This window comes from Equus asinus, chromosome 24 (genome assembly GCF_041296235.1).
Source record: "Equus asinus isolate D_3611 breed Donkey chromosome 24, EquAss-T2T_v2, whole genome shotgun sequence".
NCBI classification, from domain to species: domain Eukaryota; kingdom Metazoa; phylum Chordata; class Mammalia; order Perissodactyla; family Equidae; genus Equus; species Equus asinus.
Window position 1 is genome coordinate 14590572 of NC_091813.1, and position 20034 is coordinate 14610605.

The 20034-nt window shown below is 40.4% G+C and overlaps 1 protein-coding gene across 14 annotated transcripts in view; it reads left to right on the forward strand.

The window, feature by feature from the left end:
- The window catches only part of CD109 (CD109 molecule), a 195019-nt gene that overhangs the window by 129533 nt on the left and 45452 nt on the right, over window positions 1–20034 (forward strand). For 13 of the 14 annotated variants that reach the window (XM_070496480.1, XM_070496473.1, XM_070496476.1 and 10 more), the window contains 6 exons: window positions 3617–3769; window positions 12235–12309; window positions 12826–12886; window positions 17092–17233; window positions 18133–18250; window positions 19770–19883. In XM_070496480.1, coding sequence (XP_070352581.1) covers window positions 3617–3769; window positions 12235–12309; window positions 12826–12886; window positions 17092–17233; window positions 18133–18250; window positions 19770–19883 — 663 coding nt within the window. The remainder of the gene's footprint in view (window positions 1–3616; window positions 3770–12234; window positions 12310–12825; window positions 12887–17091; window positions 17234–18132; window positions 18251–19769; window positions 19884–20034) is intronic. The other variant, XM_070496469.1, reaches the window with a different exon arrangement.

The window sequence follows — 20034 nt, forward strand, 5'->3', positions numbered from 1 at the left end:
CAGGTTTGTCTGATGTCCTTTAATGTTGGGGGGCTAATGGAGGGGTCCCTTTAGCCCATCCAACCTTAGGCAGTGTTTTATTACAATCTTTGTTCTAGTTTTATTTATATCTATTCCATTTATCCCATTTTGCTTTTTAATAACTAGCTAAAGATTTCCATCCTGTTGGGATGAGTCCTGTGACTCTCCCCTTTCTGGTTTCTCTTTGTTAACTTAATGTTTTCATTAGCATTTGTAAGACCACAAGAAGAAGCTGAGACCCCAAGTTTGATTAAGTTCTTAAGACTAGTCATTGTATTTTCCTTTTAATTTGGTCTTTTCATAGGTACCACTAAAACAGCTGTTTATGATGAAGCTCTCTAAAAGTTTTCCAATTTAAGGATCCATTATTTGGCTGTTTTTCCTCTGGAGTTTAAAGAATATTGTGGCCATGCAGTGTTACAAAAGAAAATCATCCCTTTTAGGCATTGGCTTATGACTATAATTAGATCATCTACTCAGAATCAGGCCCACGGGGCTCTGCTTGGGGACAGACAGCCTGTTTCCCATTCCAATACACAGAGACAGACAGACACACAGATGCAGACACAGAAAAGCCGGACACCAGTGAACCGGTTCCCAGGTTGAGGGTAGAAAGTCCTACAACTGTTTCTACTCTGAATGCACACCAGATGGCCCCTCCATGAATGGAAGGGACCCCAAAGGAGAGGAAGGAAGTTCACGGGCATCCCTCAGGTGACTTGCCCTATTTCAGAGTCCATCGACTCCCCAGAATGAAGAACAAAGAAACAAACACACACAAATCTAGAGCCTCTTTCCTTGCCGTATGAACATGTGCCTAAGGTCAGCAGTGCCAGGCCAGACAGAAAGTACTGGGACAGTCCCTAGGGCAAGTCACCTAGGCAGCTGCTGGACTGCTTCCCAGGAAATCCCAGTCAGCCCAGGACTGCGGAGCCATGGCGAAAGCCTCCTGGCTGGCTCACCAGATTGTTACTGCCTATGAACATAGGTTCTTTACTCACCACACAAAAGGGGCCAAATAAAAACTGGAACACCAGGCCTACAGCAAGGAAAGGGTTTTTATTTTAGATGATATCAGACAGGAGATGAGAGTGAGCCCTCAAATTTGTGGTTTCATCTTGTCTCCCTGAAAGAGGGGAGGTGAGGGGTTTTAAAGGTTTGTGAAGAATGTGGCTGCTTGTAGACAGGTGGAGGGAGTTGGTGGCCTTGCTGGTCGGAGCTTTCCCACCAGTCTGCGGTTGACCTTGGGACACTGTTTCCAGGGAGGAGGAGGGGATGATAAGGAATTCAGGTGGCTGTCCTTGGCCATTTGTCTCCATGGCGGATGGTGGATTCTGGAGCTGGGGAGCTGAGGAGTAAGCAGGGAAAGAGTGCTTTGGTTTTAACCCCACATATGCTGGGATTAATATAGGGGAACTGATATCAGGGCTGGCATCAAAATTAGTTTCAGTTGGGTTTGGGAAGATAGATCTTTCTCTAATTTTTATATGATAATGTTTATCATATTTACTCACAAAGAAACTACATATTTGGAAATAGAATATGTTCAAGCAAGAGAAAATTAGTGGCTCTTTGTTGAAGTTCAGTTATGACTGTGGAATAAATGAATGAGATGTGGAAGGGGCAAGGGATATATGGTTAGAAATCATCCACTCAGAAGTGCAAGTTGAAGCCATGGGGTCTCTGAGGTGCAGGGTAGAGTGAGAAGTGCAAGGTTTGAACAAGTGTTACCAATTGAACTCTCTCTCCAGCTGGGGAGAGACCCGAGGAAGGGTCTCCTGCCTTTCCTCTTGGGGTTCTTCCTCTGTTCAGTGTTGCAACTTTGAAACAAGACTGAAACTGAGCGTTCAATAGCACAAGCTTTATTCAATGACCAAAAGAATGGAGAAGTGGGAACTGAGTTTACAAATCATCTTCTGAGCTCCTGGGGTGATTAAGCAGCTGTTTTGAGGGGTCTAGGTAATGAAGGGGAGGAATATTCATAGATATTTGGGGAACTGGGCAGGCTTTTCTGGGGAACAAGGGTGCCACCTCTTGCTATGACAGTTGTAAACTGTCATGGTGCTGGTGGGTGTGTTATGTAGCATAGTAATGTATTATAATGAAGGGGGGATCTGTGTCAGGTCAGGTCAGGCTTCCTTGTTGCCTTCAACTGGTTTTAACTGACTTTGACTATATGTCTCAGCCATCTCCTCTTTCCTCTTGTTGTAGTTTCTTGTAAGCTAAAGAGAACACACTAGGCTGCTTCTGAACAGGGTTGTGGTTAGTGTCTTATGGGGCCAGGGACCGAGGTAACACATGCTGCTCTCCCCTTCCCTTTGTTTAGGGTATAGGTGGAGAAAAGTAAACTAGATACAGTGACTTAAGAGGTATGTCAAAGAAACATTGCACTGGATGAGTTAAACAGGCAAGGAACATTTTATTCAGGACTGTAGCAATAGGGGCGAGAGTCTGAACTCAACTCCAGTGAAACAGAAGGCAGGAGGGTTTTAAGCACGGGGGTGAGCTAATGGAAAAGTACTGGGGGACATTGTGGGGAGGTTGCTGAATGGGATTAGGCCATCTGTGTTTGCTAATTGGCATTTATAAATGAGGCTCCTACCCTCCCACAGAAACTGGAGATCAGTCTGGCTCACTGTTTCTTGAGGATTACACTTCAAAAGGATGGTTCCCAGGTCCTTGAGAAAGACATTCCTAGGTTGTAAAACTGGCAAGAGGCTGGGAGAAGATTTACATCTCAAAGGGGCAGAGAAAGAATTTACAATTCCAAGTTTTCTAAAGTAAATGCTCTAGGAAAAGGGAGGTTAGGAGTTTATAGTCAGGAAAAAGCCTGTCTGAGATTCATCAAGCTTAGGGAAACATTAAGACCATCTTGGCCAGGTAGTACAATCACTGGGAAAATGGAATGTTGAGAAACAGCTAGACACGATGCAAATTCCTAGGAAGAACGGGTCTCAAGGTAAAGCCATTTGATTCAGTGAGGAGATGACTGGTGCTGTTTAAGCAGTGCTGGTAGGGCTGTGCTTTGATGAGTGTGATGGGCGTGTGGTGACTGAGGAAGTTCAGGCAGCCTTGGAGGCGCAGAGCCTGCGGCCTGAGAGGTGTTTGGTCTGATCACCTCCTTCCTTGGAAAGAGCCCCCCACCCCCAGCCCAGGTGGTGCTCTGGGTCCCCAGGGGGGATCTCATGTGCACTCACCTCTAAGTCTGGTCACCAGCACGTAGACATCTGCCATGTCTTTCCTCTTTCCTGCCCTTCTTCCTGGCTGCTGGCATTCCCCAAGTATGCCAGACGCTGCGTCTTCTCATAGAAGCAGCTGGGAGCTGAGGGGGGGAGATGGACAACGAGAAGAGGAAAGGTAGAGAACTGAAGGATCATTCAGATTTATGTCACTGTGAGAAGTTCCATGACTTGCAAACACTATAGGAATAAAGTTTTTTTTGCTCCTTTCCCTGGAGAAGGTGTATTTATGATTTTAGAATGATCCCTGAGCCAGGGAAAATGTAGAATCTTTGCTAGATTTTGAGTCATTGATCTGCTATTGGTAATGCTTTAAAAAAGTGAAATAAATCAATCCTGTTTTCTCCCTTCCTCAGATAAATCTATTTTGGAGTAAAGCGAATGCTGAACCATCGGAGAAAGTCTCTCTTAGGGTCTCTGTGACACAGCCGGACTCCGTAGTTGGCATTGTAGCTGTTGACAAAAGTGTGAATCTGATGAATGCCTCAAATGATATTACAATGGAAAATGTGAGTTTAGTTATTTTTTCATTACAAAAATACATATTAAAAGAGAAAAAAGAAACTTTATTGCATTACTTCAAATATCGAAAGGAAATTTTATTAGTTCCTCTTCAAATATAAGTCAATAATCAGTAAAGCTTCCAAATAAAAAAGAATTTGCATTCCAGTTGTTATGTTGGAAAGAGGCTTGTGTGGTCCACTGTCTTGGCTTTCCTACGTGAGAAATGCCACCTGGAGTTCTTCCTCATTTTCATACTATATTTTAATTTAAGATTCTTGAGAAAGTACCGGGAAATTGACTTACACAGTTCTGGGTGACACTGGAGGAGAGAACCGTAGATTATTTTGAAGTACTTTCTATTTTGATTTCCAGATTGTGTAACCTATGTCCCTTAATTGATCAAGTACAGTGATTAACAACATGTCAGGAAGAAGACATGTATGTTTAGGCTAATTTGGTCATCTTGTTGTAAAATTAATCCACTCAAGAAAAATGATATGCTTTCTTCAGTCTATAACAGCTAATTTTTCTCATTCCTTTTTTTTTCCTTTAAAAACTCCTTTAAAATGAATTGGTCATTTTTTCTCTTGAGTTTTCTTAAATTCACATTATTCTGTTCCATAGCATCTTGCATTTGCTTTAACTGAATATGGTAAGATCTCTTATTTTACAGCTTTCTAAATAGCTTAATAAGTATTTTTTTCTTTGCTATGTGTGTGTTCTTACACACATGCACACCTGTCCAGTGCTCATGCTCTCTCTGTGTCTCTGTCTCTGTCTCCCTTTCTCTCTGTATATTTACGTTTAAAATTTTGTCAGATGTTAGGATTGCTATCCCAGCTTTCTTTTGGTACCTACTTGCCTGGCGTAATTTTCTATCTTTTTATTTTCAACGTTTTGTAAGTTTTTGTTTTTTAAGTGTATCTTGTAGATAGCATATTATTATGTTTTTCTTTTTTAAAACATCTAATAGTTACTATCTTTTAATAAGCTAGTATAGTTAGTATCTTTTAATAAGCTTATTTAACCCATTTACAAGTATGGGTAATCCTTATTCTAATTCAGACTTATTTCTGATTTTTTATTTCATACTTTTAAATTTAGACTGCCTGTTCTCTTTTTGTGTCTTTTTATTCTTCTGTCCATAGGCCAGATCACATTTTATTCTGCTAGTTTGGAAGTTACACATTCTGTTTTTGTTTCTATGATAAATGCCTTTAAGCTCATGAACCATACTCATATATATTTACCCTTACTGATTTGTGAAGGTTATCAATACTGTATCTTCAACTAACTAGACAAGCATTTTAATATGCTCTCAAATTTTTGCATCTCCCCCATCCTCACCTCATTCCCCAACCATGGCCAGATCACGTTGCTATTGTGTGGAATTTTAGTTCTGTGTCATTATGGATTGCCATCCCTTCCAACCTGTGCTCTCCTTTCATTTTGCAGTTCTGGAAAATTACAATCATTATTTCTTCATATATTTCCTCCTCTCCATTTTAATTTTTCTCTCCTTCTGGGACTCCTGTTATTCAGAGATTGGCACTTTTACTTCCGGTCTCCATGTCACTTAGCTTTTTGTGCTATGTTTTTCATCTCTGTCTTTTCTCTATTTCTCTGGGAGAGTTCCTCAATTGAGTCTTTCTGTTCACTGATTGGTTGTCAGCTGTGTCTGTCTTACTTTCATCCCTTCTTTGGGTTCTTTATGTCAGCTATTATATTTTTAATATCTATTATTTTCATTTGGTTCTTATCTTTTGTTCTTGTTTTATATTGCTAATATTTCCCCTTTTCTCCTTATGTATGTTTACTGTGTTTATTTTAAATTCTTGAGCTGACATTTTCAGTGTTCTGCTTCACATGCTGCGTGTTGCCTAGTTGGGTGTCTTTCATGGCAGTTATGCTCTTTTGATCCCAGCTGATTTGGCAGCTGCTCTGATAATGTCTGTTGGGAAGGCTGAGCACCCCGTCCAATCTGTGTGAGTCCTGTGAGTCTGCAGAGAGGGAGGGCTGAGCTTCCGGGATTGGGAGCTGCTCTCCACCCTCCCTGGGTGCTGCCTACTTCGAGACAATGTTTCCCATTTGTGCTCTTAGGGGAACACAGCCCCAGGAAGAGGCAGTCTCCCGAGGCTGCGAGGCTCTGATCCCCAGCCGTGAGGGTTTGGAGGAGTGGGCGGGGGGAGTGCTTGAGGCCATGGGTCTGTCCACAGGTTTTCCTCACTTTCTTGCTTCAGAGGGCAGAGTGCTGACCTGCTGTTGTCTTTGCCATACCTGCACAGGTAGTCTGGGCTGCTCCCACTGTGGATTTGGGCAGTGAAATTGAGGGAATGATGGTCCTGAGGTTATCCCCTAGAGAGAAGCAAGAGTGGAATTTAAAACCTTTCTTCTAGCCTGTCATCGGACTGCTGCCTCTAGCAGCTTTCTGCCCCCTGCTTCCTCCCAACATACTGATTCAAGCTCCCCTTCAGTTTTCCCGGGCTTCCTCCCCTGCTCCTCCACGTTTCCTGCTGGCTTCAACTGTTTCTCCACACTTGGCTCTGGAGGAGGGAGTTGGGAGCCTGTGATACTAGACCCTGTTGGCTTCTTTTGTTCCTGTTAACTTTTTGGTGCTGCTGGGAGCCTCTTGAATGCCTTGGAATAATGCAAGTGCTCCAGATCTTCCAGGAATAATTTTCAGACACCCCTTCCCCTCATTAGCCTGTGCCACAACTTTGGCAGTGCCTTTTTAGGGAGCCAGTAGAACAGGAGGACGTTTTTTGATGAGGTACGTGCTTCTTCCTAGATAATTCCCTCGATGGACACCGGGTGTCAGCAGAAGGCCAGCTGCGTGTGTTTGTTCTGTGGATGCACTGTCTCTAGTTGGGGTAACTAGATTTGCCAGCTTGTTGCGATCGTGCTCACTCTGTTGTTTTCTTCTGGGAGCCTGTTGGCTTGCCGTGGAGGGAGCAGTGGTTGTTGTTAGCGGAGCAGAAGCAGTGGTCGTGGGTGTTTGATTTTAAACTTGGTGTGTTTTTTAAACTTGTACTTAGATTCCTTCATGATTTTTATTCCCACCTTTGTCTTAATTTGGCTGATTAAGGCCAGTGTAAATAAGGAGGATGTACCAAAATGTTACCAAAAGGGGTATAGGATCCTAACTTTTTTATTGTTGTAAAATATACATAACATAAAATTTGCCATTTCACCATTTTTAAAAGTACAATTCAGTGGCATTAATTATATTCATAATGTACAACCATCATCACTATCTGTTTCTAAAACTTTTTATCACTCCAAACAGAGACTCCGTACCCATTAAATGTAACCCCCCATTCTCCCTTCCCTCAGACCCTGGTGACCTCTCATCTACTTTGGTCTTGATGAATTTCCCCATTTTGGAATAGCTTGAGAAGGATGGGTATTCAGTCTTCTCTGAAAGTTTGGTAGAATTCCCCAGGGAAGCCGTCTGGTCCTGGGCTTTTATTCTTTGGGATGCTTTTGATTGCTGTTTCAATCTCTTTCCATGTGATTGGTCTATTTGGATTCTCTGTTTCTTCTTGATTCACCTTTGGGAGGTTGTAAGAGTCTAAGAATTTATCCACTTCCTCTAGATTGTCCATTTTGTTGGCATATAGATTTTTGTAGCATTCTCTTATAATCCGTTGTATTTCTGTGGTGTCTGTTGTTATTGCTCCTCTTTCATTTCTGATTTTATATTGACATATTTAGGAGATCTGATGGCCTCTTCCACATGGATTTCCATCTCCTTCCCCGGGTTTGGGAAGTTCTCTGCTATTATTTCTTTGAACAGGCTTTCTACTCCATTCTCCTTCCCTTCTCCTTCTTGAATACCTATAATTCTTATGTTGCCTTTCCTCATTGAGTCAGATGTTTCTCGGAGACTTTCTTAATTTCTTTTTAGTTTTAGTTCTCTCTCCTCCTCTGTCTCGAGCATTTCAACGTGTGTATCTTCAATTATGCTGATACGCTCCTCTGTGGTGTCCACTTGAGCATCCAGAGAATCCGTGTTTTGTTTTATTTCTTCCATTGTGTCATTCATCTCTAATATTTCTGCTTGATTCTTCTTTATAGTTTCAATCTCTTGTGAAGTAGCTCTTGAACTTGTTGAATTGTTTCTCTACATTCTCTTTTACCTCATTGAATTTTTTGATGATGGCTGTTTTGAATTCTTTGTCACTTAGATTACATATTTCTGCGTCCTCAGGACTGACTTCTGGGTACTTGTCGTTTTCTTTCTGGTCTGGAGATCTAATAGAGTGTTTAGTATTTCAAGAGGCTCTGTTCTTTTGCATCCTGGCATTATTAAGTTGCAGTTACCACCTATGGCCAGTGGATGGGGGTCAAGAGCCGCAGAATCTCAGCCCTCCGCTTGTAGCCAAGATCCCAGGCTGTGGAGCAGCACCGAGCGAGTCAGGGGAGGAGTGCTTTCGCCTGCATGCATGCCAGGCTTTCTCGCTCTGCTCTCCTGGAGTGTTGGCTTGATGAGGTCACCCCCCACAACAGCTCTCACCCCTCTAGAGGGGTTCCCTCTAGGCTGCAAGGGCCCTAGGGAGTCCTTGAAGTTCCTGAACGAATGTCCCCTCCCCCATTCCTTCCCTCTCAAGGCCTCCCACTGTCCCCATCACAGTCTTTAGGGGAGGGAACGAAGATCTCTCTTACCCCATTCTTCCTCCTAGGGGTTGCTCCAGCCTCTCTGCCCTTTGTCATAGGGCTGCGTGGGTCTCTCTGACCTTTTTTGTGTTGTTTGGATGTCCTCTGTTGGAGTATGGATTTTTTGTTGTTGTATATTAGAGGGGGAAGATTTCTGTGAGACCTCACTCTGTCATGATGCTGACATCACTCTGAATTTCCCTATTTTAGATATTTCATATAAGTGGAATCATATAATATTTGTCCTTTTGTGTCTGCCTTATTTCACTTAGTGTAATGTTTTCAAGGTTCATCCATATTGTATCATGTGTCAGAACTTTCTCTTTGTGGCTGAATAATATTCCACTGTGCACATATATATACACCATGTTTTGTTTATCCATTCTTCTGTTGATGGATGCTTAGATTGTTTCTGCTTTTGGCTACTGTGACTAGTGCTGCAGTGAGCATTAGCATACAAGTGTCTCTCTGAGTCCCTGTTTTCAGTTCTTTTGGGTATATACACAGGAGTGGAATTGCTGGGTCATATTCTAATTCTGTGTTTAGATTTTTTAGGAACTGGCAAGTTTACTCACTTTTTAAGACTATGTTACTCACTCTTGCTAGCAATGACTACTGTTCTTGAAAAAATAGCATTGCTAATGTGATACATCCAAATATCTCATTATGGAAAAACCTATCTCAATGATGTTATAATTTGCATTGCTTTGATTATCAATGATGTTGACTTTTTTCTTCTTATTAACAATTTGCATTACCTCTTTTGTGAATTGTCTCTTTGTATTATTTAAAAAAAATTTAGTTAACTGACATTTTTGCAGAACTTTATTAACCATGAAATTTAACCCATTTATCTCAGCCAAAGACTGGGTCATTTTTAATGCTGACCTCTACATGTATTTCTTGTCAACCAGTGATATTTAAGTTTTTCCTGGGCATAACTCAAGCCCACACTTGTTTATTTATTTATTTGTTTTTGTGTACATCATAATACATTTTGAATTCTGTGTAGATTACATCACGTTTACCACCCAAAGACTAACTACAATCCATCACCACACATGTGCCTCATCACCCCTTTTGCTCTCTTCCCTCCTCCCTTCTCCTCTAGTAGCCACCAATCCAATCTCTGTTGCTATATGTTTGTTTGTTGTTGTTTTTATCTTCTACTTCTGAGTCAGATCATACCATACTTAACTTTCTCCGTCTGACTTATTTCACTTTGCATAATGCTCTCAAGGTTAATCCATGTTGTCGCGAATGGCCGGATTTCATCAATTCTTATGGCTGGAGTACTATTCCATTGTGTGTATATGCCACATCATCTTTGTCCATTCGTCCCTTCGTGGGCACCTAGGTTGCTTCCAAGTCTTCACTATTGTGAATAAGGCTGTTATGAACATGAGGGTGCATGTATCTTTATGCCTTTGTGTTTTCAAGTTCCTATGATAAACACTCAGCAGTGGGATAGCTGGATCATATGGAAGATCTATTCTTAATTTTCTGAGGACACTCCATACTGCTTTCCATGGTGGCTGCACCAGTTTGCACTCCCACCAGCAGTGAACAAGGGTGCCCTTCTCTCCACACCCTCTCCAACACTTGTTGTTTCCTGTCTTGTTAATTACAGCCATTCTGACTGGAGTGAGGTGATACCTCATTGTAGTTTTGATTTGCATTGCCCTGATAGCTAATGGTGTTGAGCATCTTTTCATGCACCTGTTGGCCATCCGTATATCTTCTTTGGAGAAATCTTTGTTCAGATCTTTTGCCCCATTTTTTAATTGGGTTGTTGTTTTTTTTCTTGTTGAGATTTGTGAGTTCATTGTATATTTTGGATATTAACCCCTTATCTGATATACGGTTTGCAAATATCTCTTCTCCCAATTGTTAGGTTGTCTTTTCGTTTTGTTGATGGTTTCCTTTGCTGTGCAGAAGGTTTTTAGTTTGATGTAGTCCCATTTGTTCATTTTTTCTTTTGTTTTCCTTGCCTGGTCAGATATGGTACTTGAAAATATGCTGCTAAGATTGATGTCAAAGAGCGTACTACCTCTGTTTTCTTCTAGAAGTTTCATGGTTTCAGGTCTTACATTCAAGTCTTTAATCCATTTTGAGTTGATTTATGTGCATAGTGTAAGATAATGGTCTACTTTCATTCTTTTGCATGTCCAGTTTTCCCACCACCATTTACTGAAGAGAATCTCCTTTCTCCATTGTATGCTCTTGGCTCCCTTGTCGAATATTGGCTCTCCATAAATGTGTGGCTTTATTTCTGGGCTCCCAATTCTGTTCCATTGATCTATTTGTCTGTTTTTGTGCCAGTACCATGCTGTTTTGGTTACTATAGCTTTGTAGTATATTTTGAAGTCAGAGAGTGTGATACCTTCAGCTTTGTTCTTTTTTCTCAGGATCCTTTGGCTATTTGGGGTCTTTTGTTGTTCCATATAAATTTTAGGATTCTTTGTTCTGTTTCTGTGAAAAATGTTGTTGGAACTTTGATAGGGATTGCATTGACTCTATAGATTGCTTTAGGAAGTATGGACATTTTAACTATGTTAATTCTTCCAGTGCAAGAGCATGGAATATCTTTCCATTTCTTTGTGTCTTCTTTGATTTCTTTCAACAATGTTTTATAGTTTTCAGTGTAGAATTCTTTCTCCTCTTTGGTTACATTTATTCCTAAGTATTTTATTCTTTTTGTTGTAATTGTAAATGGGATTGTATTCTTAATTTCTCTTTCTGCTACTTTGTTGTTAGTGTATAGAAACGCAACTGATTTTTGTATATTGACTTTCTATCCTGCAACTTGACTGTATTCATTTATTGTTTCTAAAAGTTTTTTAGTGGATTCTTTAGGGTTTTCTCCATATAAAATTATGTTGTCTGCAAATAGTGACAGTTTCACTTCTTTTCCAATTTGGATCCCTTTCATTTCTCTTTCTTGCCTGATTGTTCTGGCTAGGACTTCCAATACTATGTTAAATAAGAGTGGTGAGATTGGGCATCCTTGTCTGGTTTCTGTTCTTAGAGGGATAGCTTTCAGTTTTTCTCCATTGGCAATGATATTTGCTGTGGGTTTGTCATATATGGCCTCTATTATGTTGAACTACTTTCCTTCTATACTTATTTTATTTAGAGTTTTTATCATAAATGGATGCTGTATCTTGTCAAATGCTTTCTCTGCATGTATTGAGATGATCATGTGATTTTTGTTCTTCATTTTGTTAATGTGGTGTATCACGTTGATTGATTTGTAGATATTGAACCATACCTGCATCCCTGGAATAAAACCAATTTGATCATGATTATGATCTTTTTAATGTATTGTATTTTATGGGCTAGTGTTTTGTGGACAATTTTTGCATTGATGTTCATCAGTGATATTGGCCTGTAATTTTCTTTTTTTTGTGTTGTCCTTGTCTGGTTTTGGTATCAGGATAATGGTGGCTTCATAGAATGAGTTAGGAAGCCTCCCCTCCTCTTTAATTTTTTGGAGCAGTTTGAGAAGGATAGGTACTAATTATTCTTTGAATGTTTGGTAGAATTCCTCAGGGAAGTTGTCTAAGCCTATACTTCTTAGGAACTCTCTGGATTGCTGAACAGAGTATGAATAAGTTTAAATAAGAAATATGATTTTGGCTGACTGAGTCATGACCAGGTCATTTGCATGTGTATTACTTCTCCATTTCTGTCATTCTTAGATTTGATAAGCATGTGGGCTGTGTCTTATCTAAGTTACATGCACGAAATGTTGCAGAGGGTGGAGCAGCTTGAAATGAATCCGTCTAGTCCATGTATTCTTTCTTCTTCTCAGGTGGTCCACGAGTTGGAACTTTATAACACGGGATATTATTTAGGCATGTTCATGAATTCTTTTGCAGTCTTTCAGGTATGTTTAGTTTGCTATATAATTTGAAAAGATATTAATATCTTTTAGTATTGCAAACACTTACAGAATTAATGATCTGAATTATGGAAACTTGACCTTTTATTAAATATGTTGCTGAAGTGCAGTGTGTTGTGTAAGTGTAATTTGAAATGGAAAGATAATTATCATTCCAGTTTTAAAAGCAAGTGGAAAAATTCGCCATTAGAGAAATTATTTACCTTGTCATAAAACAACCAATTTCTTTCCTTTATATCACTTTCCTTGACTTTGAAATGGCTGTTCGTGCAAGTGAGTGTGTGTGTATCTGTGTCTGTGTGTCATAGAGATAGAGAATGTATGCTCATGTGCGTGCCTAAACTCTCAAAAATGAGCAAGAGTAAAAAAAAAGCAGGTTCTTTCACATTCTGCATAAATGCAAATGAGCAAGAGTGAGTTAGGTGTATGGGAGACTGCTGAAACAGTTAAGAGAGCATTTAAACTCTTATTTCAGAAGAAAATTAAAATTATTCTTTCTAGGAATGTGGCCTCTGGGTATTGACGGATGCACACCTTGTGAAAGATTCCATTGATGGTGTTTGTAAGTAAAACCTGGCGATGTGCTTTTAAAGTGTTCAAGTCTTTTATCTCAGATATCAAAAATTGCTTATATATGTATGAATACTTTCTGCTTGAACATGGATATTTCGATTTTCATTTTCTGTTCTCTTATTCTAAAATGTTTGGAGTTTAATGTACTTGGAAAGTATATTCAGGCCGTGACGTGGAATGTTCATCTGGGCTCCTGTCTGGATCTTCGAAAGGAATGTTTTCCATTTGCTCTTTATAATTCTTTGAGGTGGTTATATTTTTGGACATGTTGGAAGATCTTGTGCTTTCAATTTGTATTGCAAACTGTGCTGTTATTTTGGAATTAGATAAAAGCAGTGTATTTTTGAAACATTTTTGTTCTCTGGCTTTTTGATGTTCACCTAGAATATGACCCAGATGCACATGCGTGCACACACACACACACACACACACATGTCTCATCAATCTGAGTTCTTCTTGGGCAGGCTCACATCTGTATATCCTAGTTCCCTGGATTGCTAAATAGAGTTGTCCACCCAACTAATAATAAGTGTGCTTTTAGGAAGAAGTTGTAAAATGTTTTGACTGAAAGAAATGTATAAATGCGAATGGTTAACTCTAGAAATTGTTCTCTTTCCTTTCAGGTAGAATTATACTAATATCATCTTGAGAGGCTCCAGAACTGTCAGTTTCTACCCCTGAATTCCCTATTTCTGTCAGGTGTTCTCAGTTATTCCACACCAGGCCCCAGGCTCTCTGGCTTTGGGTTGGTTCTTGCCTTCACAGGACACCTGAGCCTCTGTCTTGAATCTAAAAAGATAATTTTATAGTCAAAGATTTTATGAGGGGCCGGCCTCATGGCCAAGTGGTTGAGTTCGTGCGCTCCGCTTCGGTGGCCTAGGGTTTCACTTGTTTGGATCCTGGGTGCGGACATGGCACCGCTCATCAGACCATGCTGAGGTGGTGTCCCACATGCCGCAACTAGAGGGACCCACAACTAAAATATACAGCTATGTACTGGGGCGATTTGGAGAGAAGAAAAAAAAGATTTTATGAGGTCATTATGACCTCTGTGTATTAAAGACATGTGGTACATATAGATTTTTTCATATAATCATTTGTCCTAGACAACCTGCAGAGAAGTCTGTCTTTTTCCATTCTGTCAGTCTCAGCTTTTACCCGTCTATGTTTGTCTTTACTTATCAAATCCTGATGCCCACTGTAATGCTCCTTCTGTCGTTAATAACACTTGTCTCCTTTGCCTTTTCTGAGAACCTTTCCCCACCTTTTCATTGTAACCAGAAGAAACCTGATAGTCTTACCATCATCTTGTGCCCTAGAAACCTTCTCAAGTGATTGACATTCGTTTTTCTGCCTCTCTCTCAGATCAGGATCAGCAGGTACATAGGGTTCAGTATTTTCTTGGCTACTTCAAGACCATTGTTCAACGACTCTCAGTTAAGACCCACTTATTATTTGAAGCTCAGAAATTTCACTTCTAGCTCCTTCAGTCAACATTCTGGTCACCTGCTTTCCCTTCCCCTCTCTATACGTTGATGACTCTCACAAAAGATTCAAAGTCTTACTCCTGCTGTCATCCTGGGGGGTTTGAATGTCCCTGTGGTTGATCCATCTAATGTGCACATCCTGCAATTACCACTATGGCAGCAGTAGTCACCCAAGGTTGTATAATCAGCTGAACATTGCTCTACAAGCATTTCAATTGCTTCTCCTTCCACCTTGTATATTCCCTCACTCCCATAAATCTATTAGATGTCTTCTTTGGTCTTGACTTCTCCTGGTTCTTCTGAGTTTTTGGCTTCTCCTGCCTTTATTTCCCTCCAGTATCTGGCTGGACCACATAGATAATCACTTTGGTCGAATTCTTCCCTAGTCCCTTGTCCTTCCGTGGTGTCTTCCCCATTAAACCCAACTCTGGAACATCTTGACTGGTTTCTTTTTTTTTTTAAAGATTGGCACCTGAGCTAACAACTATTGCCAATCTTGTTTTTTTTTCCTCTGCTTTTTCTCCTCTAATCCCCCCAGTACATACGTGTATATCCTAGTTGTAGGTCCTTTTAGTTGTGGCATGTGGGACGCCACCTCAGCGTGGCCTGACAAGGATCCAAACTGGTGAAACTCTGGACCGCTGAAGCAGAGTGCACAAACTTAACCACTTGGCCACAGGGCTGGCCCCTTGACTGTTTTCTTGCCCCTCTGTTTCTGCACCCTGATGCCCCACAAATATCTTAAATTCAATATGTCACAATCAAGTTTTTGATCTTCTCTCTCCTCATAACCTTACTCATTCTTAATATGACTTGATTGCTGTATGATTCCTCAAATTGATATGATTTCATAGCTCTGTTAATGAAATCATCATCTACCCAGTTGTCTAGATCAGAAACTCAGAACTCATCCTTAACTCCTTCCTCTCTTTCTCTCAGATGTGGAACAGTTTAGTGGTTAAGAAAGGAATTTATCATCAGGTACCTCTGGCTTGAATGCTGGCTTTATGACCTTGAGAAAGTCAGTTAACCTCTCTAAGCCTCAGGTTTCCCCCTGAAGTATAGGACTAATAATAATGTCACTTGTATCACAGAGCTCTTATGAGGTTAAATCTACAAGTAAGTAAGATGCTTAGCACATGTTTGTCATTTGTAAGCCTGTAGTTACCTCTTATCTTGTCCCTCAGATCCAGTTTGTTTGTTCATTATTCAGTAGATAGTGATGATGTTAATTGTATGCTTAGCATGTACGAGGCAGTGGAGATTCCAACTTGGTCTAGTGGGGCAAACCAACTCACAATTAGAAGGGTGTGCCAAGGGCTGTGATGTGCATGCTGTGGGTGCACACACAGGTCATTTAGCTGAGAGGCAGAGCAGAATTTTCCAGAGTGTCCTTCCTCTCCTCGCTTGACATCAGGCCCTTATTAGCATCTCCTTGACCATCGAAGTAGCCTCCTAACTAACTGTTTGCCCCCATTTCCCCCAGCTTAAACCATTGTTCACATTGAGGCCAAAGTTATTGTTATAAAACATGTGGTAGGTGACGTTTCTAATTTATTTTAAAACCTTCAATAGGTTATCATTGCTTAAAGGATTAAGTGCAAATCCTTCAGCATGGGATATTTCATATTTTAAAATCTGGAGTCAACCATTCCTTCTCTTCTCATTTTATGCCACTCTTACCTGATACTTGCTGTCATATTCTGGACATGCATTACTTAACTTACACACCTCCCCCCCCCCCCCCAATATGGGATACTGTTTTATCTAGGGACTTAGGGAAAATGGAACTGCAAAAAACAATGCAAAATGGATTTTTTCCTCCCAACCATAGCTATACTCTTTTCATCATTCAGATTCTGTGTAAAATCAACCATTCTCTGCATAATAGACATTTTACGTATGTCTATTATTACTGTTATGTTTACTACAGTTTTCTATTTGTCTCCTCCATAGACAGTGAGTGGAGCTCATTGCATTCACCTTTGTATCCTTGGTGCCTACTACGTTTTTTGATATTTTATTTTGAAATAATTTTAAACTTATAGAAAAGTTGAAAAAATAGAGATAGGTGATCCAGAGCCTGTATGGAAACATGGCTTTTTTTTAAAATAAGATAAAAGCTAGTAAACTGGATGATTGTAGCATGTTATGGCTGGTGTAGCCAATGGTAATCAGCACTAGGGAGCTAAAAAGAGGAGAATAGCAAAATTGTAGGTAGCTTTAAAAATATGATTTAACTTGGGGGCCAGCCTGGTACCATAGTGGTTAAGTTCATGTACGCCACTTTGGTGGCCTGGGGTTCACTGGTTTGGATCCCAGGGGCAGACCTAGCACCGCTCATCAAGATAACATAGAGGAAGATGGGCACAGATGTTAGCTCAGGGCCAGTCTTCCTCACACACACACAAATATATGATTTAACTCATTTTTTAGTAACTGAACTCTGAGTAGTTTTTCAGATATCGGCCATAGGTGCAGGGAACTGGTTGTTTTTGGTTCTGACTCTGCCGAACTGACCCCGTGGCCTTGGGTTAGTCACTTGACTTCTCTGGGTCTCAGGTTTCTCATCTGTAAAGTGAGAAGATTGGGCCGAGTGAACTCTAAAGTGCCGTTCAGCTGGGAGGTGCTGTGATCCTGTGGACTAAGATTGTAATCATTCTCTCTGGTGACTTTTCTCCTAACAGTTCTCACTGTTTGTTCTTAGATGACAGTGTAGAGAGTGCCGAGAGGTTTGTGGAGGAGAGTGAAGCGTACATGGTCGATCTCCGTGACTTTGCTTTGGGTGGCCGTCCGCACGTCAGAAGGCATTTTCCTGAGACTTGGCTTTGGCTGGACGCCAACATGGGGTAAAAATTGATGAAGTTCTTTGCCCGTGTGTATTCTGTTTAGTGTCAGTTTTAAACAAGTTTTGCCCTCTTGCTAATGTTTAAGTGCAAACATGGTGTGATCAGGAGCTAAGCAGACAAAGAGGTTTTTCTTTTGGAATGCTGTTTATGGTATGTAATGTAGTGTTTAATAAAGCCGCAGACACCTTCTGGCGGTGAGAGCGCCGTGGAGGAGAGGAGAGCCCTTTCCGAAGGAAGGCTGACGTTAGTGTCCACGCAGTCTCGTGGTTTTTGTGAGAAGAGCTGCTGAGACGATACTGCTGCCTTGGGGTGGGAAGCACTCTGATACCCACTCCACCTTGTGTCTGCTTATCAAACATCCCCATGAGCACAGGGCGAAGGGGCGTGGGTGCTGGCGGAATTCAGCTTGGTTGACAAACCCTGCGCTCCCTGGCCTGAGGGCTGAGCAGGTGCATCCTGAAATCTACACGTATTTCATAGCCAGCTATTTATGGAAACTTCAAAGAAGACACAAGTCAAACCTTAAAAAAACAAATAATAGCATTGACTGGGATACAGAGGGAAACTTTTATGCAAATTGAGAGAAATAAATTGGAGTCAAATTGAAAATACATGTTTATTATCTATACAAATTTTATAAAAATAATGTTCATTCTGAAGATATATACATTGTAGAAAGCTTTGATTGGAATATGGATCAATATGCAATATTAAGACCTTGTTATGACCTATTATGAGAACTTTGGATCTACTGTTTTACACTTAAATCTTTTAAAAAATTTAGATATGTAAACTATTTGGAAAATTAAAATTCTTTCAAAAAATGGTTTTGGTTATGTTGACATTTCGAAATGTGTCAGTTCTTGGTTTCGTGATTTTTCTGTTTATTTTGACTTCAGTTCCAGGATGGACCAAGAATTTGAAGTTACCGTACCTGATTCTATCACTTCTTGGGTCGCTACTGCGTTTGTGATCTCTGAGGACTTGGGTCTTGGACTGACAACTACTCCAGTGGAGGTGGTATATTAAAGGGCTGCTTATAAGTGTCGCAGTGCCACGAGGCCAAGGATGTGTCAGCTCCTCACTGAATTTTTAAAAAATGATTGCTTATGGTGTTGGTCACAGTTTAGAGGCTCCTTGGCATTTCCTTTTTGTTTTTCATCTGTTTTATATTTTAGAATGTGAGCTGTATTAAACTGCAAAGTGTGCTAGGTCCATATTAAGGTTTGGGGAGGAAGTTTATTATTGACTGAATCCAGAGAGAGAGTGTTTCCACGTGGCCCTCTTTCAGGAATGAGCGGAGCTCCTAGATGTCCCCTAGTAGACATTCCGTCACATCTCTTTGGTCAAGGTGCATGACGTGTTGCTTCCTAACCAGTCACTAGCAAGAGGAGTGTAATGCCTGGCAGTGGCCTTCGACCAGTGGCTCTCACCTGTCATACCTGAAGTCCCTTCTTTATAACAGATAGTTTGTTTTGCCCTTTTGCTATCCAAAATGAAATTCATGGAAAATATAATATACCTACATACTCAATTAAAAAAAATCAATATGATGCCCTAAGTGAAATACTAATGAGAAATAAAAGGAAAGTAATGTATAATAAAATATTATTTATTTCAGTATGTAGGTGCCCAGGCATAGCTGCACTGGGAGGCACAGGGACATGTTCAAATATTTGTGCCGTATGTAGGGTCACCCTGTGTGACAGCTGCAGGTGTGGTTTGAGACACTTGTATTGTTTTAGCAGCTCAGAAACCTGGAGTGGCCTTGCTGTGGTGATATGAATTTCTGAAACTGTGAACAACTTTTGGTAAAATTATAAACAAAACAAAGTACAATCTTCTCTTGATTTATAAAATAGTTGTATTCACGAAAAATTCAGAGAACCCACTGGCCTGAATTAATAATAGTTTATCCTCAGGGGTGGGGGAGAGGTCTAGCCTCCCCTGCAGGATTGGTGACAATATCAAAGTTGGGTCACCTCTGAGGAAGCACATGTGTATGTATATGTTACCAGGTAGTAAGCAGAACATCATTTGGACTTTCCACGTGAGTCTAAAATGGGAGCTGTTTGATTGTGCCAGTGGCTGTTAAAGCAGATTGCTAGAGTCAGTGTAGTGCAGCGGAAGAGGAACTTGGCTTTGGCCTCAGACGTGCTGGGACCCAGTTCTGACGCCTCCACTTACCAGCAATGTGATCCTGTACTAGGTACAGAGATCTCTGAACTTCAGATTTCTTTTCTGTAAAATGTGTGTATAACACTTGCCTCATAGAGTTGTAATGATTAAACAAAATAATTTGTGTAAAGTACCTGGTTCCTAGTTGGCACTTAATCAAATGTAGTGGTTGCTATGTTAAATAACATAAGTCAATTTACTAGCGTTTATTTGGAACAAGTTGTTATCTGTTGATAGGCAAGTGAACATTTCTTTGTGAAGTTATAAGCTTCACAGTTTTTGTGAGATTAGCTTTTAATTGCATAAGATGTGAAGCATTTGACTAGAATAAAATATGTATTCATTGTCTTCTTTCCAGCTACAAGCCTTCCAACCATTTTTCATTTTTTTGAATCTTCCCTACTCTGTTATCAGAGGTGAAGAATTTGCTTTGGAAGTAACCATATTCAATTATTTGAAAGATGTCACTGAGGTAATATATTAAAGGTGTTGTTAACCATTTACACTTCAGGAAACAAGGGGGAAAGCATGCAGGGCTTGGGTTGTGTAATGTTTGGGCATCTGGGCATCTCAGCATTTTATATGTTTCTGGGAGATTGAAAATAGACATACTTTCTTAGCGG